Below are 22,550 nucleotides of genomic sequence, written 5' to 3'. Positions count from 1 at the left end.
ACATATATTGTTGATAAAATTTAAATTAATCAAGTTTTTTTTAAAATAAATTCTTTTCGATTTCGATTACACAGTTTTCCTCATTTATTTTTATGCTGTTTTTTTTTTTAATTTTTTTTCAAGACGTAGTATATTTCGAATTGATTTAAATTTTCTACAAATAGAAACGAACAAATAAATAACAAAATAAAACAATAGTTTTAATTTTTACTCGTGTATTTAATTATTTACAAATTTTTTAATTAATTAAGGGAAAAATTAAAGATGGTAATTAATTTAAAAAAAAAAATATTATGACTAAATATCTTATAATTTACTTTATGTATTTTTTTATATATTTTTGATATTTTTTAATATTATAATTATTTTTCCATAGCCATTTCCAGTGATTTCTATTGGACAATCTAAGATTGCAACATTGCTACTCTGCATCTTTTCTCAACAGAAAATGTATCACATCCATCGGTAGATGTTATTTTATCGAAAGATTCTTTAGCATTACGTAAAAATGTTTTCTGTGTTTCTTCAGCACCTTTCATGTCACCTGATGCTGCTTGAACTGCTGATTTAACTTGAGAAAATACAGGTACAGAATCAAGCCAACTTGGTTGTGCTTCAATTGTTGTCAGTACAACCAATAATAAAACTATTGATAACTTCATTTTGTTTTTTAAATTTTATTTTAAAAAATTGAGTGACTTTACTTGTTGATATAAAATATCACAATGATAAATGATTGAAGAAATGATTAGTTTATATATTCTTGTGTTGATTAACCCTCTCTATTGCTCTGGATCATAAAATTTACATCATTACGTTTTATTGAAATGACATTTTATTTTAAATGATGAAATTGGTTTTTCTTTATTTATCTATTTCGTAGTAATATTATTAAATCAAGTTTTAGTTGAGCAATTTTCATATTTACATGAGGAAAATTTTATACATATATTGTTGATAAAATTAAAATTAATCAAGTTTTTTTTAAATAAATTCTTTTCGATTTCGATTACACAGTTTTCCTCATTTATTTTTATACTGTATTTTTTTAAATTTTTTTCACGACGTAGTATATTTTGATTCGATTAGAATTTATTACGAATATAAACAAACAAATAAATAACAAAATAAATATATAATTTAAATTTTTCGCCATGTATTTAATTTTTTATAAATTTTTTAGTTATTTACGAGAAAAATTAAAGATGGAAATTAATTTTAAAAGTAAAATATATGAATGAATATCTATTATTAATTATTATTAACTTTATTTATTTTTTTTACATATTTTTAGTATTTTTTAAAATTAATAGTTGATTTTTTAATAAAGATAATTAACAATTAATTTTAATCTGTTAATAAATGATTTTTAAGTAAAAAAAAAAAAAAAAGAAACAAATTACTGTTGTTAATAAAGCTGTATCCAAAAATAAATTATTTTTTTATTTTTTTTTCTCTCTGGTTTTGATGAATAGTCCAGAATTCGCAAGTAAATTTGCGCTTGCGTGAAAAATGGACAGATTAGTCTGCACTTTTTGCAAGTACATCTAATTTATTTTATTTTTCTACAATCTATCATTTTTAAAAATAAAACAATAACAAATTTACAAAATATCATTAAACAAAAATCAAAAAAAAATATCAACTAAAAAATTAACAAATTTTAAAATGTGATTTTAAATTTTTTTATAAAAATTTATATTCTCTTTTTTTATTATCAAGCAGGAAATATTGATTAAATTCCCACGTTGTCACAGACAGTATACCCGGATATAATACTTTTATTTTTATCACTTAATAAAAATGAAAAAAAAATAAATAAATAAAATTAACAATAATTATTGTTTATTAAAAATGCAGCTGTATTTACACTCGAAATTTACGTAAGTTTATATTTTTATTTAAAACTTGAATTGTTTATTTAAAATAAATTATTTACAAAATAATAATTAATTATTAAATAACATATTTTAAAATTACCAAAACAAATTAATATTTTATAAAAATTCCAGGCAAAATTGTGTGAATAAAAGATTTTTATCAAACCACATAAATTCAGGATAATTAAAATAATTATTCGAATAAATTATACAAAAGAAAAACAATGGAATTACGAAGAAATTTATGGATTAAAAAAATAATATTAATATTGTGTTTTTTAATAGTATTATTATGGATTATTATTAATGATAATTCATGTATTCTCGGTGGTATAAAAAAAAAAATAACAATTGAAAGAATAAATGTAAAAACATTTGATAATTTTCCTTCAAATTATCGTTTGTTTGACGATATCAAAGTTGACGAAATATCACTTGATAATAGAACAAATGTACTAAATATTATAACATTTAAAAAACAAATTGATTCATCATCAAAATACAAAATATTTCATCAACAAAATTTAATGCCAAGTAAAAAGTTACCAAGTGTTTTAATTATTGGTGTTAAAAAAGGTGGTACAAGAGCACTTTTAGAATTTCTAAGAATTCATCCAGACATACGTGCAGCTGGTTCCGAAGTGCATTTTTTCGATCGACATTATAACAAGGGTTTATACTGGTACAGGTAACGTCTAATTACAATTTTTTAAAAATAATTTTTACACCTATTTTTAATAAATTTAAAAGTTGATTATTTTTTTTCGATTAGACATAGAATGCCACCAACACTTGATGGACAAATAACAATGGAAAAAACCCCGTCGTATTTTATAACTCAAGATGCACCAAAACGTGTTTATCATATGAATTCAAAAACAAAATTAATAATTGTCGTGCGTGATCCAGTAACAAGATCAATATCAGATTATACGCAAGTCAAAAGTAAACGACCAAATTTACCGAAATTCGAAATACGTGCATTTATAAATGGTACAAATATTGTTGATACCAATTGGGCACCATTAAAAATTGGTATATACTCAAAATATTTAGATAATTGGCTTAAATATTTTCCATTATCACAATTACTTATTGTATCTGGTGAACGTCTTATTGCTGATCCAGTTATTGAAATAACCAGAGTACAAGATTTCATTGGTATTAAACGTGTTATATCAGAAAAACATTTTTATTTTAATACAACTAAAGGATTTCCTTGTTTAATGAAATCTGAGCATCGTGCAATTCCACACTGTCTTGGTGAGTTTTTAATTTTTCATTTGATTCTTTGTTAATTGTATTTAAATTAATATTTTTTTTTGGATTTATTTTAGGCAAAACTAAAGGTCGAAGTCATCCACATATTGATCCTGATGTTATTGAACGTCTACGTAATTTTTATAGACCATTTAATCATCGTTTTTATCAATTAACTGGAATTAATTTTGGCTGGGCTTAATTAACAACATATCAAAATTTAAATTGATAGTCAATTTGATAAACTGATTCCGTTCAATGAGGCGAACAAAAAATATATTATATAAAAATATCAATGAGAAATTAAATTATACAAATTTTTTGCTCAAATCGAAATAATTATTGTGTCCATTTAAATATTACATGAATAAGTTGGAAACTTTTTTTATACGAGTCAATAAATAAAAATTATTATAAATGTACAAAAAATATGGAATAATTTATGTAAATAATAAAAATAAATAAAACAATAATTGATTTGTATTTTTAATAATATTTTATTTATACCATTCATTTTATTTCTGTCGTAACAATTTTCAATAATTTATTATCTTAAAAAATTATCACAGTATCTTTCGGTATACTCAACATATTTACACTGACAAAAAATAAAAATAGATAATTTACCACTAAAATATTTAAATTATTAGGCAATCGATTTGTTTTTTTGTTTTTTTTTTTATTTATTACTTAGCATTCACAAAAAAAAAAAAATTATATTTAAATAATAAAATACGTTTTGACAATACAAGCAAAATTATCATTAATTTTTTTAAGCAAAAATACTTGGACATGTGAAAATAACAACAAAAAATATTTACTTTCATTTGTTGATAAAAGTAAATAACAATAATAAGTCAACAAAAAAAAAACTCACAATGTCTTGATACTTTTAATAAATACTAAAATAAATCCCACTTGCAAAACGAAAAAAAAAAAAAAAAATAGTCATAGCTTGAATTGTTTTGTTGAATATTAATTAAAACATTAAAAATCATTCAATACTGTAAAATCCTATAATTATTATTTGATTAAAAATTATTTCTGTTTGAATTTGTAATAACTGTCTTGAAATAAAATCGAAAAGACATTACCACCACTATCTAATAAGTAAAATTGCTTGCATTTTTCAATTAAGTGTTTAAAATTATATGTAAATTCAAAAAAATACTTGATATTTATGTACAACATTAATTGCTAAAAATAAATGTAAACGAAAAAAAAAAAAAGCCATCTATTAAAAAATATAGGTGAGATTTAAGTTGCTTAGGCAATTGATGGATTTGATTTTACTTGTTTGATGTATCCTCGTTCTTTGAGAAGATCATCAAGTGCTTCTTCAGTATAATAAACAACAAAATCAGTTGGTTCAACACCTTCAAATACTGAATACACTGATGGTTTAAGATTATAAAAAAATAATGGCTGTCCACGTTTTGCAAAATCCTTAGTTAAACTTTCAATGACAATTGCAGCAGTATAATCAGCTCCATAAATATATGAACAATCAAGAACAACTGGTGTATTACCAGCACAACGACCATATTTTGTAACTAAATTACGTACATAATCAACTGATGGAAATATCAAACAACGATCTGGTGTTAGCATCAAGTATTCAACACCACAACGACTCTGAAAAACAAAATTAAATCATTAATTAACTACTTGATATAGTATCTATTTGATGAAAAATTTACATTTAAATCAGATCATTATTGTAAATTTATTCACGACTCATTAGACAATGTAAATTGTAATTATTTGATGAAATTGCATCATGCTCGGATAAATGAAAATTAAATTAACACGCATCTTGAATACGTAATTATTATAATCTACATTTGTAGCTTTTTTTTAAATAAATTAAATCTGTTTTTTTTTGCATTAATTACCTTAAGTTTTTCAAGTGAAATTTTTGGTCTTGCTGCATGATAAAGTATGAAGATAACATTAACACCAATTCCAACAAGAATACCAATTTCTAATTGTAGTGTTAAACAAGCAATAAATGTTGCAATACCTGGTAGTAAATCAGATTCTAAAATAAAAAAAATATATATTATTTATCATAAACAAGTATCCATGAAAAATTGCGTGATGTTGATTTTCAAGGTAATCTTCATTTTTTAAATAATTATTATCTAACTTTCCATCTTATGTTTATTTAAAACTTACTTTTAGTTCTCCACATGGGTTTAATGACCTTAATCTCAACCATAAAAATAACAGCAGCAATTATTATTGCTGCTAAACATGCACGTGGAATATATCCAAACCACGGTGTTAAAAATAAAAGTGCAAGAATAACAAGAATACCTAGAAAAAAAAAAAATAAACTAAATACAAAAACAAAAAAAACAACAAATCAATTTGATTAAAAATCATATTTAAATACCAGTATAAAATCCTCCAAAGGGTGTTCTAACACCTGAAGCATTGTTAACAGCGCCTCTGCTCAATGATCCAGTACCAGGATATGATTGAACAAGTGAACAGCCAATATTCGAAACACCAAGTGCTATTAATTCTTGTGTTGCATCAACTGGTTGTCCATTACCTTTAAAATTCATATCGAAATTAGTTTTACTAATTATCAATGCATAGAAATAGTTAATTTATAAATTTATATTTTTAATTACCAAATGCTTTGCAAACTGATATGTCTTCCATCAGCGAAATAAGAGGAAGAACAAATAATCCACTTCCTAAATTTTGACACATGTCGAAAAATGTAAATTCAGTTGTACCATTTGAATATCCAAATGATGGAAACATCACATCAGGCATACCAGAATGTAATTCACCTATTAATCAATAAAATAAAAATTACATTTTACAAATAGAAATCCAGTTGATTAATTATAATTTCTAACTTACCAATTATTTTAAATGGTGAATCTATATTTGTTGTTCCAAAATAATAACCAATAACACCACATGCAATGACAAGTATAGCATTTCTTGATGTACCAAATAGCCAAATTAATTTTGTCAATACACGATGTTTTGTTTTTCTACAATCTTCCTGATTTGGTCCAATTTTAATAGCAGCAATACGACGAAGAGTTAATAGTATTACAATACATGATACACCAAGTAAAGCATCATAAACTGAATAATTATGTATTTCAGCAAGTATACTTTTCCATACAGCAACAAATGTTGAACCTTTTGCATTAATACCAAGTATATCTTTCATTTGTGTGCTTACAATAATTAATGCAACTGCTGATGTGAAACCAGAACTAACTGGACCAGATACAAAATCAATTACAAATCCTACAAATAAAAAAATTGATAATTAAATATTTACAAATGATTAATCAATGCAACAAGATGATAAATTACCTAATCCAAATATTCCCATGAGTAATTCAACAACTCCAGATAATAAACAAAGTAAAATAGCATGTTGAATTCTATCTGGACCTTCATTAAGATGTGAAATTGTTTGAAATGTCAACAGAGAAACAATAGCACTTGGTCCAAATGCAATGTCCTTTGATGAACCAAATAATATATATATAAGACATCCTAAAAAACTACCATACAATCCATACTGAAAAGTAAAAAACATTTTTAAATATTAATCAATTGTTTAGGTGTATGTTTTGTTGATGATTTTGTAGATAAATCAACAAACCTGAGCTGGTAAACCAGCAACACGTGAATATGCTAACGACTGTGGTATCACAGTCAAACCAACTGTTATACCAGCAACTAAATCACCAACTGCATCATCCTTGTTGTATTTTGGTAACCATCGTAATATTGGTAAACGTTTGTGTAACATTTTTTTGGTACATCCCTTTTTAATACGATGAGCTGCATACTCAAATGCTGATTTAAATACACTGTCATTATTTTTGTCATCATCACCTGGTTCTCCAACCACTATTAACATAAAATAAAAATATATTATTAATTTGTTAATTATTGTTTAATAATAAAACAAATATAAAAAATTATTTATTTAATTATTTTAATGTTTTTTTAATTTAAAATTTAATTTTAAGAAAAATAATAAACACGTGGTTTTTAAATGTTAACCTTTTATTTTATAAATATCTAAATTGTTGTCTATTTCTGTTTTTTCGTTGATAGACATTTTAAATATTAATCACGTTGTATTATTGATAAATAAATATTAAAATTTGATTTTTTTATTTATTTAAATTGGTTAATTTTTTTTTTTTTTTTGTTGGTTTGACCAGCACTGAACCTGTTAGTCAACTGATGGAATTTTAAGGAATGTCAACAGGTATGTACAGAGGTAAACTGCACACGTGGATGGTGGATAATCGAATGGACAAAAAGAAGAGAAGAAAAGAGGGGTAGGGTAGTCAAAAGACAAGTATCAACTTGTGAAGATAAATTCCAAGAATCAAGTATTTCAAAAGGATTTTAAAACCAGATTTAAAAAAAAGAAAACTACATCGTTACAGAATTAAAGGTAGAAAATAAATCTGTGATTCTTCTTGGTTGAAAAAAAAAATCTTGACCTGGTGGGTAAACCCAAATAGAATGCATCTATCAATAGCTGACTGGACCTCTTTGACGTCATGGAAAAAAACCAAAAAAAAAATTTTAATTTAAAATTAAACTATCACCAATATATTAACATAATTTAATTTTTTTTTTTTGAATAAATTAACCGTACCATAAAAATTTATTAAAACATGTGATAATTAAAATTTACAGAATAATATTTACTCAATATTTAACACAATTTCAAAAATAAAAAATAGCAAAAAATCTATTCTACTTATTGGAATTAATATTCTACAAGGTCAACGAGTTTGAAATTTATATAATTTATTATAAATAAATAATAATAATCAATTGATAATTAATATTTTTTTTTTTTTTTTAAACTGGAAATTAATGTGGTATTTCGAAAATTTTTTTAAACTTACTTTTTGTACATCCTCATAGAATGCCGAGGATAAAAAAGAATTATTTTTAAAATTACCATTTTAATTGCACGCTGTTAATTAAGAATATAAAATACCACAAAAAAAAAAAAAATAGTTAAATGATTATTATTAACAATAATAAAAAAATAAAAAAAATTTTTTAATTTTTTTGTTTTTAAATAACAGATTAAATTATTTAACAATACTTACAAATAAAATCAAATGAACTTTGTTGATCATCATTAAGTCCAGGCAATTTATCATTATTATTATTGTTATTATTATTATTTTGTAAAATGTGTGTATCATTTGTTGTTGTTGAAAAATCCAAATGAGTTTGTGAACCGGTCATTCCTTCATTTACATAACCACCCATCTTGCCATTAATAATATTTTTTTTATTATTATTTTTCATTTTATCATTAAATTCTGGTTAAATAATTTTTTAAAAATTTAACTAGTCTTTTTCTTCTGGTAAACTTGAACGGTATGATTAAGCGTTGTTTTTTTTTTTTTTTTTTTATTTGACACCTGAAAAAGACGATTGAAAATATAATAATATTTTGTCACATGGTGTTTTGATAATAAATTTAATATTACTGATGAATTGCTTGATTATTTGCTTTATTAAATGACGAGGTGAATAATTAATCGGTGTTATTTCTAATGGTGTGGATTAGAAAATAGAGACGTTGATAAAATCAATAAAATCAATAAAATCATGCGTGTATTTTTTAAGTGTCATCTTGTGTTTATTTTATTGATAAATTATAATTGTTAATTGACACAATTAATTGTTGATATTAATTGTTATAAATTCGTTAATGATGCAGAAAAAAAAATAGGATATTCGGTGCTTTTTTATTATTTTTAAATTAATTATTTCTGCAATCGATATATTGATTTGTTTGTTAAACAAATATTCATTTTATAAATTTTTTTTTTTAACCCTGTATTTATTTTATTATTATTTTCATGTCAATCATAATTTTTTTTTTATCAAACCACGATATTGTCTTGGGATATTTTCTATTTTTAGAATTATTTTCTTGATGGAATAATTATTTTTTAATTTAATAATTATAACTGCAATAAACGACAATGTAAAAAAAAAAAAATTTATTATTTTGAATTGTTGTCTTTTTTAAATAAATAAATAAGTAATTATAAATTTTTTTTATTATTATTATTTGATTGGTAATGAAATATTGTAATTTTTTTTTATTTTTAATTACAATTTGATTGTTTATTTACTTGTTTTTTCAGTTTTAATTGACTCACTTTTTTTTTTTTAATAATTTCAGACAAATTTTTAATTTTTTAAACAATTTTAAAAATCAATTTAATTATTTATTATCAAAATAATTTGTTATTGATTCTCTAATTTTTTATAAATATTAATCCAATTATCATCGGGAATTTTAGAGCGTTTAAATGCTAAATCAAAAAACACAAATGTATTTTAAATAATGCCTGTGAATGAATGTAATTATGTTAATAGAACACGTTTTAATTACGATTGTAGAAACAATTAAATTTTATTGTTGTTTGTATACTCATTACAAAGGTATTTCTAAACAAAAAAAAATTCATAAATTTATAAGAAAAAATGTGCAAATAATAAATATAAATAAAAACCGGGAAGTTTTTCGCATCGAGGAATTTTTTTTTTTTTTTTAATTTGTCAACATTATAATAAATTGTTTGATAATATTTTTTTATTGAATTATTTATTATTGATAAATAAATAAATATAAGGTATCAGGTTTTTTAAATGAAATCAGATACTCTGCGTAAAATTGAGCGTTAAATTTGTCATTTAAAAATAATAATAATAAATTCGAAATAATTGATATCTGTTTGTTTAAAATTATCAGACAGGTAGTCACGTGTGAAAATTATATCACACATCAATATAAAAAATACCTAACTTAATTGTTGTATTTTTTTTTTTATTTAATTTTTATAATTGCATTCTTTATTTTAATTATATTGGTATTTAAAAATTCTATTTTTTTTTTTTTTTTGTGTTATGTTCCATCTTTATTACTATTTGAAAAAATGTAATTTTTTTTTTTTTTTAAACTAGTTTTTATTTTTTACATAAAAGTCAACGTGTAATTGTTTGAAAAATATTAACTTGTTATATCGAATTACGTGAGTAAATATATAACGATGACATTTTTTTGAAATATTTTTTATTTTTGTCGTGTTCAAAGTGTTTTTTTTTTTTTTTAGAAAAAAATTTTATTTCATTTTTACGCAAGAGTACTAATTTTCATATTTATGTTATTTCATAATAATCAAATTTTATTTGAATCAATTTTCATCATGCACAATCATTAAAAAATAGTATACATTATTTTTTTATTTCATTTCGATTTTAAAAAATTTAAAAATCACATTAAAAAAATAAGATTTAAATGAAAAAAAAAAAATATCTTTGATTGTACAATTGGTGTATGCTGTGTATTTAAATAAAAGCTATCAATAAAATTTTAAAAGTCAATAAAAAACAATTCCATTCTAAATAAGGATGAGTATAATAAAATCAAATTTTTTTTAAAATAATTTGTTTTGATATTTAATGAATTAATCATAAATAAAAAAATAAAACAATCAATTGTTAATTACAAACAGAAAAAACACTAATCACCAATAAAATTGCAAAAAAAAAATTACTAAAAAACATTATCAATCATTGTTTAATTGTAACATAATAATAAAAAAGAAAAAAAAAAAAACAGCCAAGTAATAAATCTAATAAAAAATCATCGATCATTAAAATTCTAAATATCCAATAAATATTTATTAATAAAAAATATGTTTATTAAAATAAGAGAAAAAAACACATAATATATTGTTGAAAAAAAAAAAAAAAAAAGTGTTGGCATGATTGACTGAATGAGAATGTTATTAAAAAAAAATTTCCAAAGCAATTGAAAAACCAGTTACTAGCTCAGTGACTTGGCATGAAACCAAAATGAAAATAAACATATAATTATTGTCAGCACGAGAATGTGTCATTCAAGTAATTAATAAAAATCAATTAAATAATAATTATCATAATAACTAAAAGAATTTAAAAAATTTTTTTTTGCATATTTTGTTAATTAATTTACCTTGAGTCAATAATATTCATTCATCATATTCCAGGACTCCTGAATGTTTCTCTATTCTCTTCCTCTGCATAAAACATTTATAATTAATTAAAAAAAAATAATTTTTATTAATTATTTCAATCTTTAAATTATCACTAGTAATATATCAAAAAACACTTTAAAACTTTTGTAAACTTTAGTCTTAATTTATAAATTATTTAGAAAAAATATAAATTATTTCGATGATTTTTTTTTCGATAATTTCTTTGTAGAAATTTCATGTATGATTTCGTTGTGCACAAAATGTTTAAACTGAGAGCGAACAAGTGTGCCTCCATATATATAAACGTTTTTTTTTTCTATCGAGTAAAGAATTTCCCCTTCTTCTTAATAACATGTGTTACATGTATGTATCTGCCCTTCTCCAATATATATATATTTAATAAGTCAACAAGTAGTACAGGATACTCATCGAAATTTGCCAATAAAATTAATATATTTGAATGTCATTAACATACTATACTACCTCGTGATTTATTATCCTATATTTTTTTTATTTTTTTTTATTGATTTTTAAATTATTATATGCATAGTTAATTAATAAATAACTAAATATTATTGTAAATGTGTCATTGACATTATACACTCGTAATGGTCATGATCATCATGTGGTGTCTTCAAACAACAATACTAGTTTTTCAATTTAATTTTATGTTTTTTTTTTCTTTTATTTTTCCTTCGTTATCTAATTTTAACTTTTAATCCTCGTGACTCAACTCGGGACCAGTCAGAAAATAAATAATCAAATTATTTGTTTTTTAATATTCATCTGACGCAAGTGGTTTTTCTTTTTTATTTTTTTGGTAATGGCTCTAATTGGACGAACAAGATTCAATTCATTGACGTAAAAATCACGTGAATTTTTCATTTTTATGTATTTTTTTTTTTTGTAAAATATTTTTGCCAATTATTGGCTGTTGGAATTTTTTAAAAATATTTTAAGGAACTTTTAGATTTAATTTGCTTATAAATATATTGTTTTCGTTGGAATTATTATAATTATTATTTCCTGTTGAATACAGTAATTATATTATTTTTTTTTTCTTATAATTTTATTACACATTAGACTCGTGATATCGCAAAAATAAATCTCGTGATTTTTTTTAATTCGCTGGGAATTTAAAAGGTAAAATGAGCATTGAATTTATTTTAAAAAAAATTTAAAATAGTTTTTTATATTTTTTATTAACCAATAGATAAATTTATTAATGATTTATTCAATTGACGAAATGAATATTTAAAATTATAAAATTTCATGCATTTTGACCTTTTTGTATTACGTTATTTTTCCAAAAAAAAATTATAATAAAAATCAAATAAAAAAAAAATATATATCTAGTTTAAAAAAACATGATTGTTTATATAAATATACAATTTTTTTTTTTTTTCTATTGACAGAGTAATAAATTTTAAATTGATCAATAATTGATCAAAAAAAAAAAAAAAAAAATTGATGCATAAAAATAGTATACATTCAAGGCTATGTAAAAAATAAAATAAAAATGAAAATCAAACAATTCAATGCATATGGATTTAGAAAAAACAAAAATCCATATTATAAATATTAAAAATAATAATTACCTTTTATAATTTCCGTGTTAAAAATTCCACAACAATTGTAGAAATAATTTTGTATTTTTCCTGTTTTAATTTCTGTCACTCGTGATGGCTAACAGGTAAAAAATAAATAAAAATAACTCGTTATCACTGATGAAACAAGGTCTATCAAAAATAATAAAAGATAATCACGTGAATATTTAAGTTTAAAAAAATAATAAAAAATTATTATAATTATTTTTTTTTAATCGTAGCCACGTTATACGACGCGACTATCATTATGTCAACTTGACTACGCCGCTAAGTTTTGTTTCGAACTCGTACAAAGAAGTTGTTAAATTTTTAAATTGTTGTTAACAATATAGTTTAATAAACAATTAATCATGTTACCTTTGTACCCAGACAACTCAACAACAAATAAAAAATAAAACTAAAATAAAAAAATTAAAAACAAATTAAAACAAAATTGATTGAATAGAAAAATAATTAATAGAACAATGTTTATAAATATTTAAATAATATCCTTGAACATATTTTTGACCTTGGTGAATCGGTTATCGACATTACAATTTACAAAGTCACCGCAACGACCGACCAGACAGGTTTTTTTATTTATTTATTTATTCAATTTTTATTTTTTTCTATTTTATATATATTTAGATTTTATTTTTTTATTTTTTTTATCTTTTTTTTATCGGAGTCACGAGATTATAAAACACGTGATGAAAAATATAATAAATAAAATAATATATAAATGTAAATAAAAATCAACATTTGTTATGTGATTATTATGAAGCATTTGAAAAAAAAAAGGAAGCATTTTGATACATCTATATATCGGGGTCAAGTAGCCTCAATTAAATTGTCACATGACAGAGGCGCGGTTAAATTAAGAATGAATTTAAAATAAAAAAAATAAAAAAATAATAATTAATGGTAATAGACATCACGAGGAAAGTTTATAATTGTTGATTAAGTTTGACTGTACAATTAAATATTCAAAGGAATTAACAATTTTTGAAATAAAATTTAAAAAAAAAAAAAAATTTAATATTCGAGTCACAAGGCGGGAAAGTTTGCGTTGTTTAAATTAAAAAATTATTTAAATAATTAAAAAGATATTTAATTTATTATTTTTTATTTTTTAATATATTTTTTTTTACAATATATTCTTAATTAAATTTTTCATTCTATTATTTTTCAAATGAAAATTTCAATAAAATAATAGAATAAAATTTTTGTTAAAATTTTTTATTTTAGTATTTAAACACTTTGAAAATTTTATTTATCTTTTTGAATTATTTTTAACGAGTTGATTGTTGTTGTTTTTTAAATTATTTGTATTTAGAAAAATTAATATTTTTATTGTCTTGATTAACTTATGGTGAAAGAGCCAGAAATATGTGTCATCTGTTTAACTCAAGTAAGGGTAATGTTATTTTCAAAGTGCTTAAATTCTAATGTAAATTAAGAAATACATATGAAAGAATAAAATAATTTTTTATTCTTTTATATTATTAATTAATAATCACCAGTCATATATATAATAATAATAATATTTAAACTTCAGTCGTTGAAAAAATAAATTGTATATAAAAAAAAATAGATAATTATTTTTTTTTTTTTTTATGTTCAATTACCTATTTATGTATTTTTTTTTTTATGATTTATTTTTATAATTCTGGGCTAATGTTTGTACGTCTAACGTAACGATTGTAGTAATCGGGTCTCCAACACTTGCAGCTACCTGGTACCAAGAACCAATCATAGTACAAACGAACCTGTTGATTTGAAAAAAAGATTTTTTAAATTTAATTTTAAAATGAATTTATTATTTAATTAATTTCTATTGTTGATATATTTATTTTTTTTTTATAAAACAATTACTTTAAATTTTTCTAAAATTTATTAAAAAATGTAAAATAATACGGAGAAATTTTTTTTCATATTTTTTTTCTGTAATTTTGCAATAACGGAGTTTTTTTTCTTACGGAGAAATACTGGAGGAAAATCCAGAAAAATTATTTTTCCAAGAGTAAGAAAATGACAAAATTATTTCGAATTTTTTTATGGAATTTTTTCTACAACTAGAAACGAGTTTAAATTTACAAAAAAATTATTAAAAATAAAAAATTATACGGAGAAATTTCTCTGTAACTTTATTAATAAATATTTTTTTTTTACCAAAAAATAATATAGAAAAATCCAAAAGAGCTTGAAAATAATAAAATCTATTTTAAATTTTTCTCTAAATTTTTTCCCACAATAAAATCAAATTCCAATTTACAAAAAAATCTATAAAACGATCTGGAAAATTTTTTAACTAAATTTTTTTGTAATTTAATATTGAAAAAACACTAAAAAAAAATCCAAAAGAATTATTATCCTTAATCCACAATAATTATAAAATAAACAAACAAAAAATAGATTAAAAAAAATTACCTGATAGCATCCCATTTCATCAACACCATCACAATGTTGTTGATTAACACTACTACGTCCTTCACTTTCACTAGCTCTTTTTTTCAAATACATTTCATACTCTTGAAATTCTTGTACTGGTGGTGGTGGACCAGCAACTGGTTCTCTCAATACAGAATGTTTATTATTTTGATTATCTTCTAAAAATGTATCTGGATAATAAATTTCAGCAACAAGAAGACTTGTCCATTTTGGTGATGACAAACATCCACCATTTAAATAATGACAAGTTGACTGTATACATCTCGTTAGCTCAATTGTTTGTGTAAAATATCCTTCATATGGTATTTGTACAACATAACGCCATACACCCTGATAATTTTTAGCAAATACTGGTGTTGCATATTCAACTTTTGCTGGACAAGGTGTTGGTGGTCCAGTGTATTCTTGTTTTTCTTGTATTTGATTATTTTTTTGACGATATTCAACTGTTGCTGGCTCATCACGTCTTTCAGCTGTTGGTGTTACCAATGGTTCACCCTGTATTGCTTTATACAACATACACATTCTGTAATTTAAAATCTAAAATTAATATTTATCCTTTTTTTAATCATTAATTCAAACAATTTTCATAATACATACACTCCAGAACCATTCTCACAAAATTTACGTCCACTACGATTTACATCAGTGCTCGTTTCTTCATTTGCATTTCGTTTATTTCTACTACGTTTTTCATCAGTATGAACACTTGAAAATAAAAATAAACATTATAATTATATTGTTTTAATTATCATTTACAAATTCACTTACGAATTTTGAGAAAATGGCTGAATTTTTGTGACTTTTGGAAGAGATTTATCAGCCTTTAAAATTGGCAATGTTTTGCTGAGAAATTTGAGTGTATGATTTCTAATTAATCCACTGTAAATAAATTCGAAATAACATAATAATTTTGTTGATTAAATATAATTATTTTATTCATTTAAACTTACAATGGATATGATGAACCAGTTGTATTTTGTTTCATTGGATTTCTTGGTATATAACCCTTGTTTAAATCACCACAAACATTATAAATCGAAACGAATCCTTTTCCTTTTTTTCCAGTGTCTAGAAAAATAAAAAAAAAAATATATTTAAATTAAATTTCTATTGAATAAACATTTATTTTATTTTTTTCATATGTATGTATTTTTTATTGGTCTATAAATCTAGATTGACCCAGCTGAATTTCGATAAATTATATAAAAAATAAGAATAGAAAAAAAAAAAAGTAATATAAATGTTGATTTACCATGGCATTCTTTGTCACTGTCAATGTAGGGTGGTGGGCGTACCTTTGGTGGTTCAGCATTTGGTGATTGAATGAAAGCATAATAACCTTCTGGTGGTTCTTCCTCTTGTAATGCTGATGAATCATTCATTTGTTGTCCTAGTTTACTATTACTAGGTTCACCAAATGCAGAAGCACACATCAATATCATCTAGAAAAATTTTATAAATACATATAAATATACTATCATTCATCAAACATCAATGGTTCTTTAGTATTACTTTTTTTCAATTTTTTTTTTTAGTTATATATGAATATCCCCGTTACAAAAGTCATGCTCGGATTTAACGGGACTCGGTCCATTCTCTGTTTATGAGCAATAAACAACAAAGCTCAGTGTAACTGATTTTTTAAATAAATAAAAATTCATTTTGTTAATAATAATATACACCACGTATTTTTATATATAAAATTATTTATTTATTTTTTTTTTTTTTTACTATTAAATACTTGATTGTTAATTAAGCAAATTAATCGAAAATAAAAAATATATTTTTGTACAAACAAACTCTATTAATTAATTAATAAATATAAAATTTATTTTTTTTTTAAAATAGGTTATTAATTGAAAATAGTAAATGAAAAAAAAAAAAAAAATGTATGTATATTCATCGGGAGATGTAGTAGTAATACTAATTAATTAGAAAATTTCTTTAATTTTTATTTTTTCTTTGTGGTTTAATTTTATAAACTTTTAGTTTTATTAAAATAAATGTTGATTTATTTTAAATTAACTAATCGCGTGTGGATAAATATTTAACTTTCGCTTATTATTTATTTATTTTTGTCATGTAACATGTAATTTTCTAAATAAAAAATAAAACTACATCAATTTATTATTTATTTTTTTATTAATATAATTGACAATTTTGTCTTCTAATAATTTATAGCCGGACACGAACTTGTAAATTTAAAAAAACAAACAAACCTACTTTTTTTTATTAGACAAAGAATGTAGATAAAATTTGTCCATATAATTTTCTAAAATAAAAATATATCAATTAATCTTTCATTCAATTGAGAAAAGAAAATTATTTAAAAAAAAAAAAAAAAAGTTCATTGACACTGATAAAATAAATTCAAAGAATTTATAATATCTGTTTTAATAAATTATAATTTGTATAAAAATTTATTTGCGGTATATAACTGTTGTTATTTTAAGTACACTGTGTTACAGATCCACTTGAGATGAGTTTTTCATTAGTATTTGCTAAAAACTATACTTTCAAACCGGTATTGAAAAAACACGGAAATGCGACCTGCATAATAGATTAGCCTATTTGAGATAATAGACATACGGCATCAGCTATTATATTTTTTTTTTACCGTATTTTTTTTTATTTACAATTCTCTAATTTTATTATTATTCACAATTATATTTTTCAAGTACAAACAGCACTTGAAAAAACAATTTCAAATAAAATTTTATAAAAAAAAAAAAAAAAAATTCAATCTGTCAATTTACCAAATAGCTATTAATTTAAATAAAAAAAAAAATTATTTAACAATTAGCATGAAGCTCTACTTATCTTTCAAATAAAATTCAATTAATTTTTTTTTTTTTTTTCCATAGAAATACTATGAGTAAGTACTTACGACAAAAGTTCGAAATTCCATGATAATCTTCTTTTTTTTCGATTCGAAATTTTCAATAAAAACAAGACAATAAATTTTAAAAATAAAAAAATTAATTAATTTAACAATATGAATTTATGAATTAAAAAAAAAAAAAGAACAAGCTGAATGTTGATGAAGCCTTCACCTCTCAATACCTGACGACGGTCATAGCAAAACTAAAGAGTAAAGTTCCTTAACCCAAGACATCTACCATGTAACCATCTACCAATACATTTACTTTTTTATATGTTATTTTTTTTTTTTTTTTCATAAACATACATGGTGGATCAGGATATGTATACAACAGGCAGGTTAACGTTCCACATTCCTACCCTGGGGGAACTCAGGTAATAATATCCAAACACGTCTGACCTTGACACACATAATAGGCACTTGAAATTATTACTATGATGCTAGAATTTTATCATATTATTCTACACAATAATTACAGTTTTATTTGTAAATTCCAATTAACAATCTAATTGTATTTTCATGTAATTTTTTAGAAATAAAATCTATTTGTAATCAAGACAAAAAAGGCTTATGTAGTTTTTTTTTTTCCAAGTTTATTTATTCATATTTTATAATTTATTCAGTCGCGAGATAGTATAGGCATGTTGATGTACTGTTATGTCTTTTTACAGTTACACGATGACGTAAATAAAGCCAACTGGAAATGCGAAAATAAAAAATTGGCGCCAGATTATTTATCAAGCGTCAATTAATTCATCATTGATCCATCCAAACTGAATAAATAAATAGTTTTTGTAAAGCCAAATTAATAGAAGATTATCAATCTTTAACCATGAAGAGAATATTTTTTTTTTTTATTGCTGAATAACATTTTGAATTATTAGATTATTGATGATTGTTAATTTTAGTGAGTTGTTGCATTTGGATCAACATCATGTTTAAAATAAATAGTAACATCTTTGAAAAATATATTTGGTCCTTGGAACCATGGCCAATAAATTTTTCTATCAATTGGAAAGCCCATTGTTTTGTTTGAAAATTCATAGTTACCAAATATTCTTGATTTGTAAGTAACTGGCTCTGTAACTGGGCTAACATAAACAAATAATTGATAAACTTGTCCGGCTCTTCTTCCTTTTGGCAAGAGTAAACGCTCAGGAAAACCGTATATACTTTGTTTGTATGATAGCTTATCAATACCCTCAATGGCTTTTTCAATTTTTTTATAAAAAATTTCACTTGGTTCACTGTCAGGTGATAGGAAAAAGAAATCGTGGCTGCTTCTTTCCATCTTGTTAACACCAGCAACAACTAAAAATATTCATTGAATAAATAAATAGCTTAAGATTATTTAAAATGAAAAATAAAATGTTCTTACCATCAGTAACCCAGTAATCAATTTCATAGAAATATTTATGACTCTCAGTAAAATCAAGAACATTTCCTTGTGCATCATATTTTGGTCCAAGGTACATTTGAATGGCAACTTTTTGTTCAACATCAGAATTCAAACCAATATGAACAGTAAAATGTTTATGATTTAATCTTTGTTGACGTACTTTAATATGATAACTGTCAGCATCAATTTGACTGTCAACGAAAAATCCGTTACTTATTGTCGTGTCATGCTCATCAAAGAAAGTAACAAGTTTATCAACAGCAACTGAATCAATTATTAAACCAGGATAAATAATTTCATCCTTGGTATATGGCTTCAATGTTTCTTTGTAACGATGATAATACGATACAATTTTTTGATAGAATCTATAAAATCCTGGATCACGTGTACATGAAAATAATGACTCAAGTGAACTTGGAATAATGTGATAATGTGTTTTAGCATCTAAATTATAACCAAGTATTTTTCTTCCAAATATATCAATACTTCCATAATATTCTTTATTACAAGAATCTTCATTTCCTTCAATTATATTTCCAATGATATTTAATCCTTCTGGTGTATAAATTTTATGATGTGTACCATCAGCATCAATAACATAGCCAAGATCAATTGCCGCAGCAACTCTGCTCTCATACTCACGTATTCCCTGTAATTAACAAATTTTTTTTCAACCAAAAAACAAAGCCCACAGTGTTCCACATTAAAAATCAAATTCACAAAAAAATTCCAAAGAAATTACATAAAAAAATCTAAACTTTACTCCGAAAATAATTTGTGAAAATAATTTTTTTCTAATGGAAAAATTCGGTGAAAAATTCTCCATGATTTTCGTTTTTAAATATTTAGAAAAAAATTTTTTTTGGTTTAAATACTCACATAGAGAAACTGGTATTTGTAGTGAGGTATTTTGCTCCATTGAGGACGCTGAGGATAGGGCAGACCATTGTGATAAACCATGGTTGGATAATAGCCTGGATAAAATTCATAATTCCAATCGAAATCTTCAACTTTGTCTAATCCATTAGCAAGACGTTCCAGGTAGTATCTATTCATGAGCATTTTGTGAGCGTATAAATATTGTTCACCACGCCATAATTTTTTAATTGGAAATTCATCACCACTTAACCAGAATGACTGATCAAGTCGTAAGAAAAAATAATATGCATTCCAACCAATATCCTCGGTTAAGTAATTTAATTTTCTTTCGTAATCATAATCTTGACCCATGTACCAACCACTATAGTTCGATCTGATAATGTACGAATTACTCTCAGTTGTACCTAATTAATTTTTAAAAAAAAGTAAATAAAAATTAACATTTATTTTATGTTAATTAATAAATAAATTTCCTTACTAATTTTGTTGGATAATTTAATATTTTTAGCAGCTTCAATAACTTCAGAATTGAAAAATGCATATGGATAAAATTCATAGGGTTGTGGTAATTGTATATACTCAGTATCAGGTCTAGAAAAAAAATAAAATTAGTTGGTAATTTATTGTTTGTAATATTTATATTATTTACCTCATTACAACAGCTTGATAAAGTGCACAAAGAAATTGCCCTTCATTGATATAAACACGTGCCCATAATGCTGTTTGATAAAATGTATCAAAATCTTTAGCATAGTAAAAAATTTTAAACAAATATTTCATTTCTGTTTGAAGTTTTGGATAGTAAATTGAAAATATTTCACCACGTGGAAGTAGACCATACTTGTAAAGTTCTAAAAAATGATTAACCTCATCCTGAAAATAATTAAAGAATTATAAAATCTCATTATGTTAATCATTAAAATTTGATAAATTAATTTTTATAATTTACCTTGTTTGTGTAGGAATCAATGTTGGCTTCGATACTGTACGCTTGGCCTTCATTGTACTGTTCAATGTTGACAATATTTGGTTGCGAAACATGGTAAAATAAATTGTATATTTTTTTTTGTTTCAATAGAAATTCTTGATCGGCTGTTACTTCTGTATAATAGTGAGCATCAACAATGCAAACAATAGCCAATGTCAAGGCTAGGATTATTGTTGGCCTCAGCATTGTAAGCTGCAGGCTTTTTTTTTTTTTCTTTGTTAAAACTTAAATTAAATATGAGCTTATTACACGATGCTTACACGAACCTTTATCAATACCTTGTGTCTTCTTGAGATTCAACTCAGTTCATTTTTATAGTCGACTTTTTGTCGTTAATCAATCACAGGTCATTGAGACACACGTGACCTTTTCAATATCAAATGAAAAATGTTTTTGTTTATTCATATATCATGTTAGTGATATTGTTTGTTACTATTCATTAATTATTTATTGAGAAAAATCATAATAACAATTGTAATTATGATACAATAATATATTTGTTTATCAATGTGGGGTTGATTTTTTTTGTATCGTAATTATATTGATATAAGTTAATTAAATAAAAAGAGACATTTTGTTGTCAACAGTTTTTATTAATATATATTGATTAATTTATATTTATTATTGTTAAATAAATTATTATAATTTTATTTATTTCATTATTAAGAGAAATATTATTTGGGCTTTAAAAATAATAATTACGTTATTGTTTTTAAATTCTCTTTTTTGTAGGGGGGTTTTTTTTAAAAAAAAAAACTTTTTATTGTTGAAATGACAAATATAATATTTTATTACGCTTGTTACTTCGACAATAAAAAGTTTCTCTCTTGTAAAATTATTAATCAGGAAATTTATATAAACCTTGACAAATCCATTATAAGCTCTCAGATCAATAAAGGTATTCACCATGCGAATATGAGGAATGGTCAGAAAATATGATTTTACATAAGCCCTTCGTAACTTAATGAATAAAACCAACTAAATATTATATATAATTATTAAATTTTATTTTGAATACCTCAGGTGGAATTTAATTTCAACGTGAAATACATTTGAATATAAAATTTTATATTAAAAATATATGGTTGTTCAAAAGAACATATGGAACAAATTAAATTAAATAATTTACAGGCAAATGATACAGCAGAAATTTAATTGGT

The 22,550-nt window shown here is 23.0% G+C and overlaps 4 protein-coding genes across 5 annotated transcripts; 1 reads left to right on the top strand and 3 right to left on the bottom strand.

Moving 5' to 3' along the window:
• The first annotated feature begins 1,484 nt into the window (after positions 1-1,484).
• On the top strand, positions 1,485-3,479 carry LOC122858465 (heparan sulfate glucosamine 3-O-sulfotransferase 6). Its single transcript, XM_044161389.1, has 4 exons — positions 1,485-1,883; positions 2,013-2,568; positions 2,653-3,143; positions 3,218-3,479. The coding sequence occupies exons 2-4, from the start codon at positions 2,105-2,107 to the stop codon at positions 3,340-3,342; spliced, it is 1,080 nt and encodes a 359-aa protein (XP_044017324.1). The 5' UTR covers positions 1,485-1,883; positions 2,013-2,104; the 3' UTR covers positions 3,343-3,479.
• Positions 3,480-4,171: 692 nt separating this feature from the next.
• On the bottom strand, positions 4,172-8,592 carry LOC122858464 (sodium-independent sulfate anion transporter-like). 2 transcript variants are annotated; one of them, XM_044161387.1, is made up of 9 exons: positions 8,270-8,592; positions 6,787-7,037; positions 6,492-6,702; positions 6,021-6,422; positions 5,783-5,947; positions 5,539-5,700; positions 5,319-5,459; positions 5,036-5,181; positions 4,172-4,775 (listed from the first exon to the last, which is right to left on the bottom strand). In XM_044161387.1, the coding sequence occupies exons 1-9, from the start codon at positions 8,472-8,474 to the stop codon at positions 4,407-4,409; spliced, it is 2,052 nt and encodes a 683-aa protein (XP_044017322.1). In that variant the 5' UTR covers positions 8,475-8,592; the 3' UTR covers positions 4,172-4,406. The 2 variants fall into 2 exon arrangements, with proteins under 2 accessions (XP_044017322.1, XP_044017323.1); XM_044161388.1 differs by lacking the exon at positions 8,270-8,592 and adding an exon at positions 7,194-7,362.
• Positions 8,593-14,374: 5,782 nt separating this feature from the next.
• Positions 14,375-18,348, bottom strand: LOC122858463. The gene is made up of 7 exons (XM_044161386.1): positions 18,131-18,348; positions 16,496-16,685; positions 16,194-16,311; positions 16,012-16,122; positions 15,841-15,948; positions 15,220-15,766; positions 14,375-14,558 (listed from the first exon to the last, which is right to left on the bottom strand). Exons 1-7 carry the CDS (start codon positions 18,149-18,151, stop codon positions 14,451-14,453), a joined length of 1,203 nt encoding a protein of 400 aa, XP_044017321.1. The 5' UTR covers positions 18,152-18,348; the 3' UTR covers positions 14,375-14,450.
• Positions 18,349-18,565: 217 nt separating this feature from the next.
• LOC122858462 (arylphorin subunit alpha-like) lies at positions 18,566-21,680 on the bottom strand. Its single transcript, XM_044161385.1, has 6 exons — positions 21,352-21,680; positions 21,052-21,275; positions 20,881-20,993; positions 20,403-20,806; positions 19,503-20,172; positions 18,566-19,435 (listed from the first exon to the last, which is right to left on the bottom strand). Exons 1-6 carry the CDS (start codon positions 21,574-21,576, stop codon positions 19,029-19,031), a joined length of 2,043 nt encoding a protein of 680 aa, XP_044017320.1. The 5' UTR covers positions 21,577-21,680; the 3' UTR covers positions 18,566-19,028.
• Between the last annotated feature and the right edge of the window lie 870 nt (positions 21,681-22,550).

The sequence above is a fragment of the Aphidius gifuensis genome, linkage group LG5 (genome assembly GCF_014905175.1).
Source record: "Aphidius gifuensis isolate YNYX2018 linkage group LG5, ASM1490517v1, whole genome shotgun sequence".
NCBI lineage: Eukaryota > Metazoa > Arthropoda > Insecta > Hymenoptera > Braconidae > Aphidius > Aphidius gifuensis.
The sequence above is the reverse complement of the archived record's forward strand: the minus strand, read 5'-3'. Positions and strand labels throughout refer to the sequence as shown.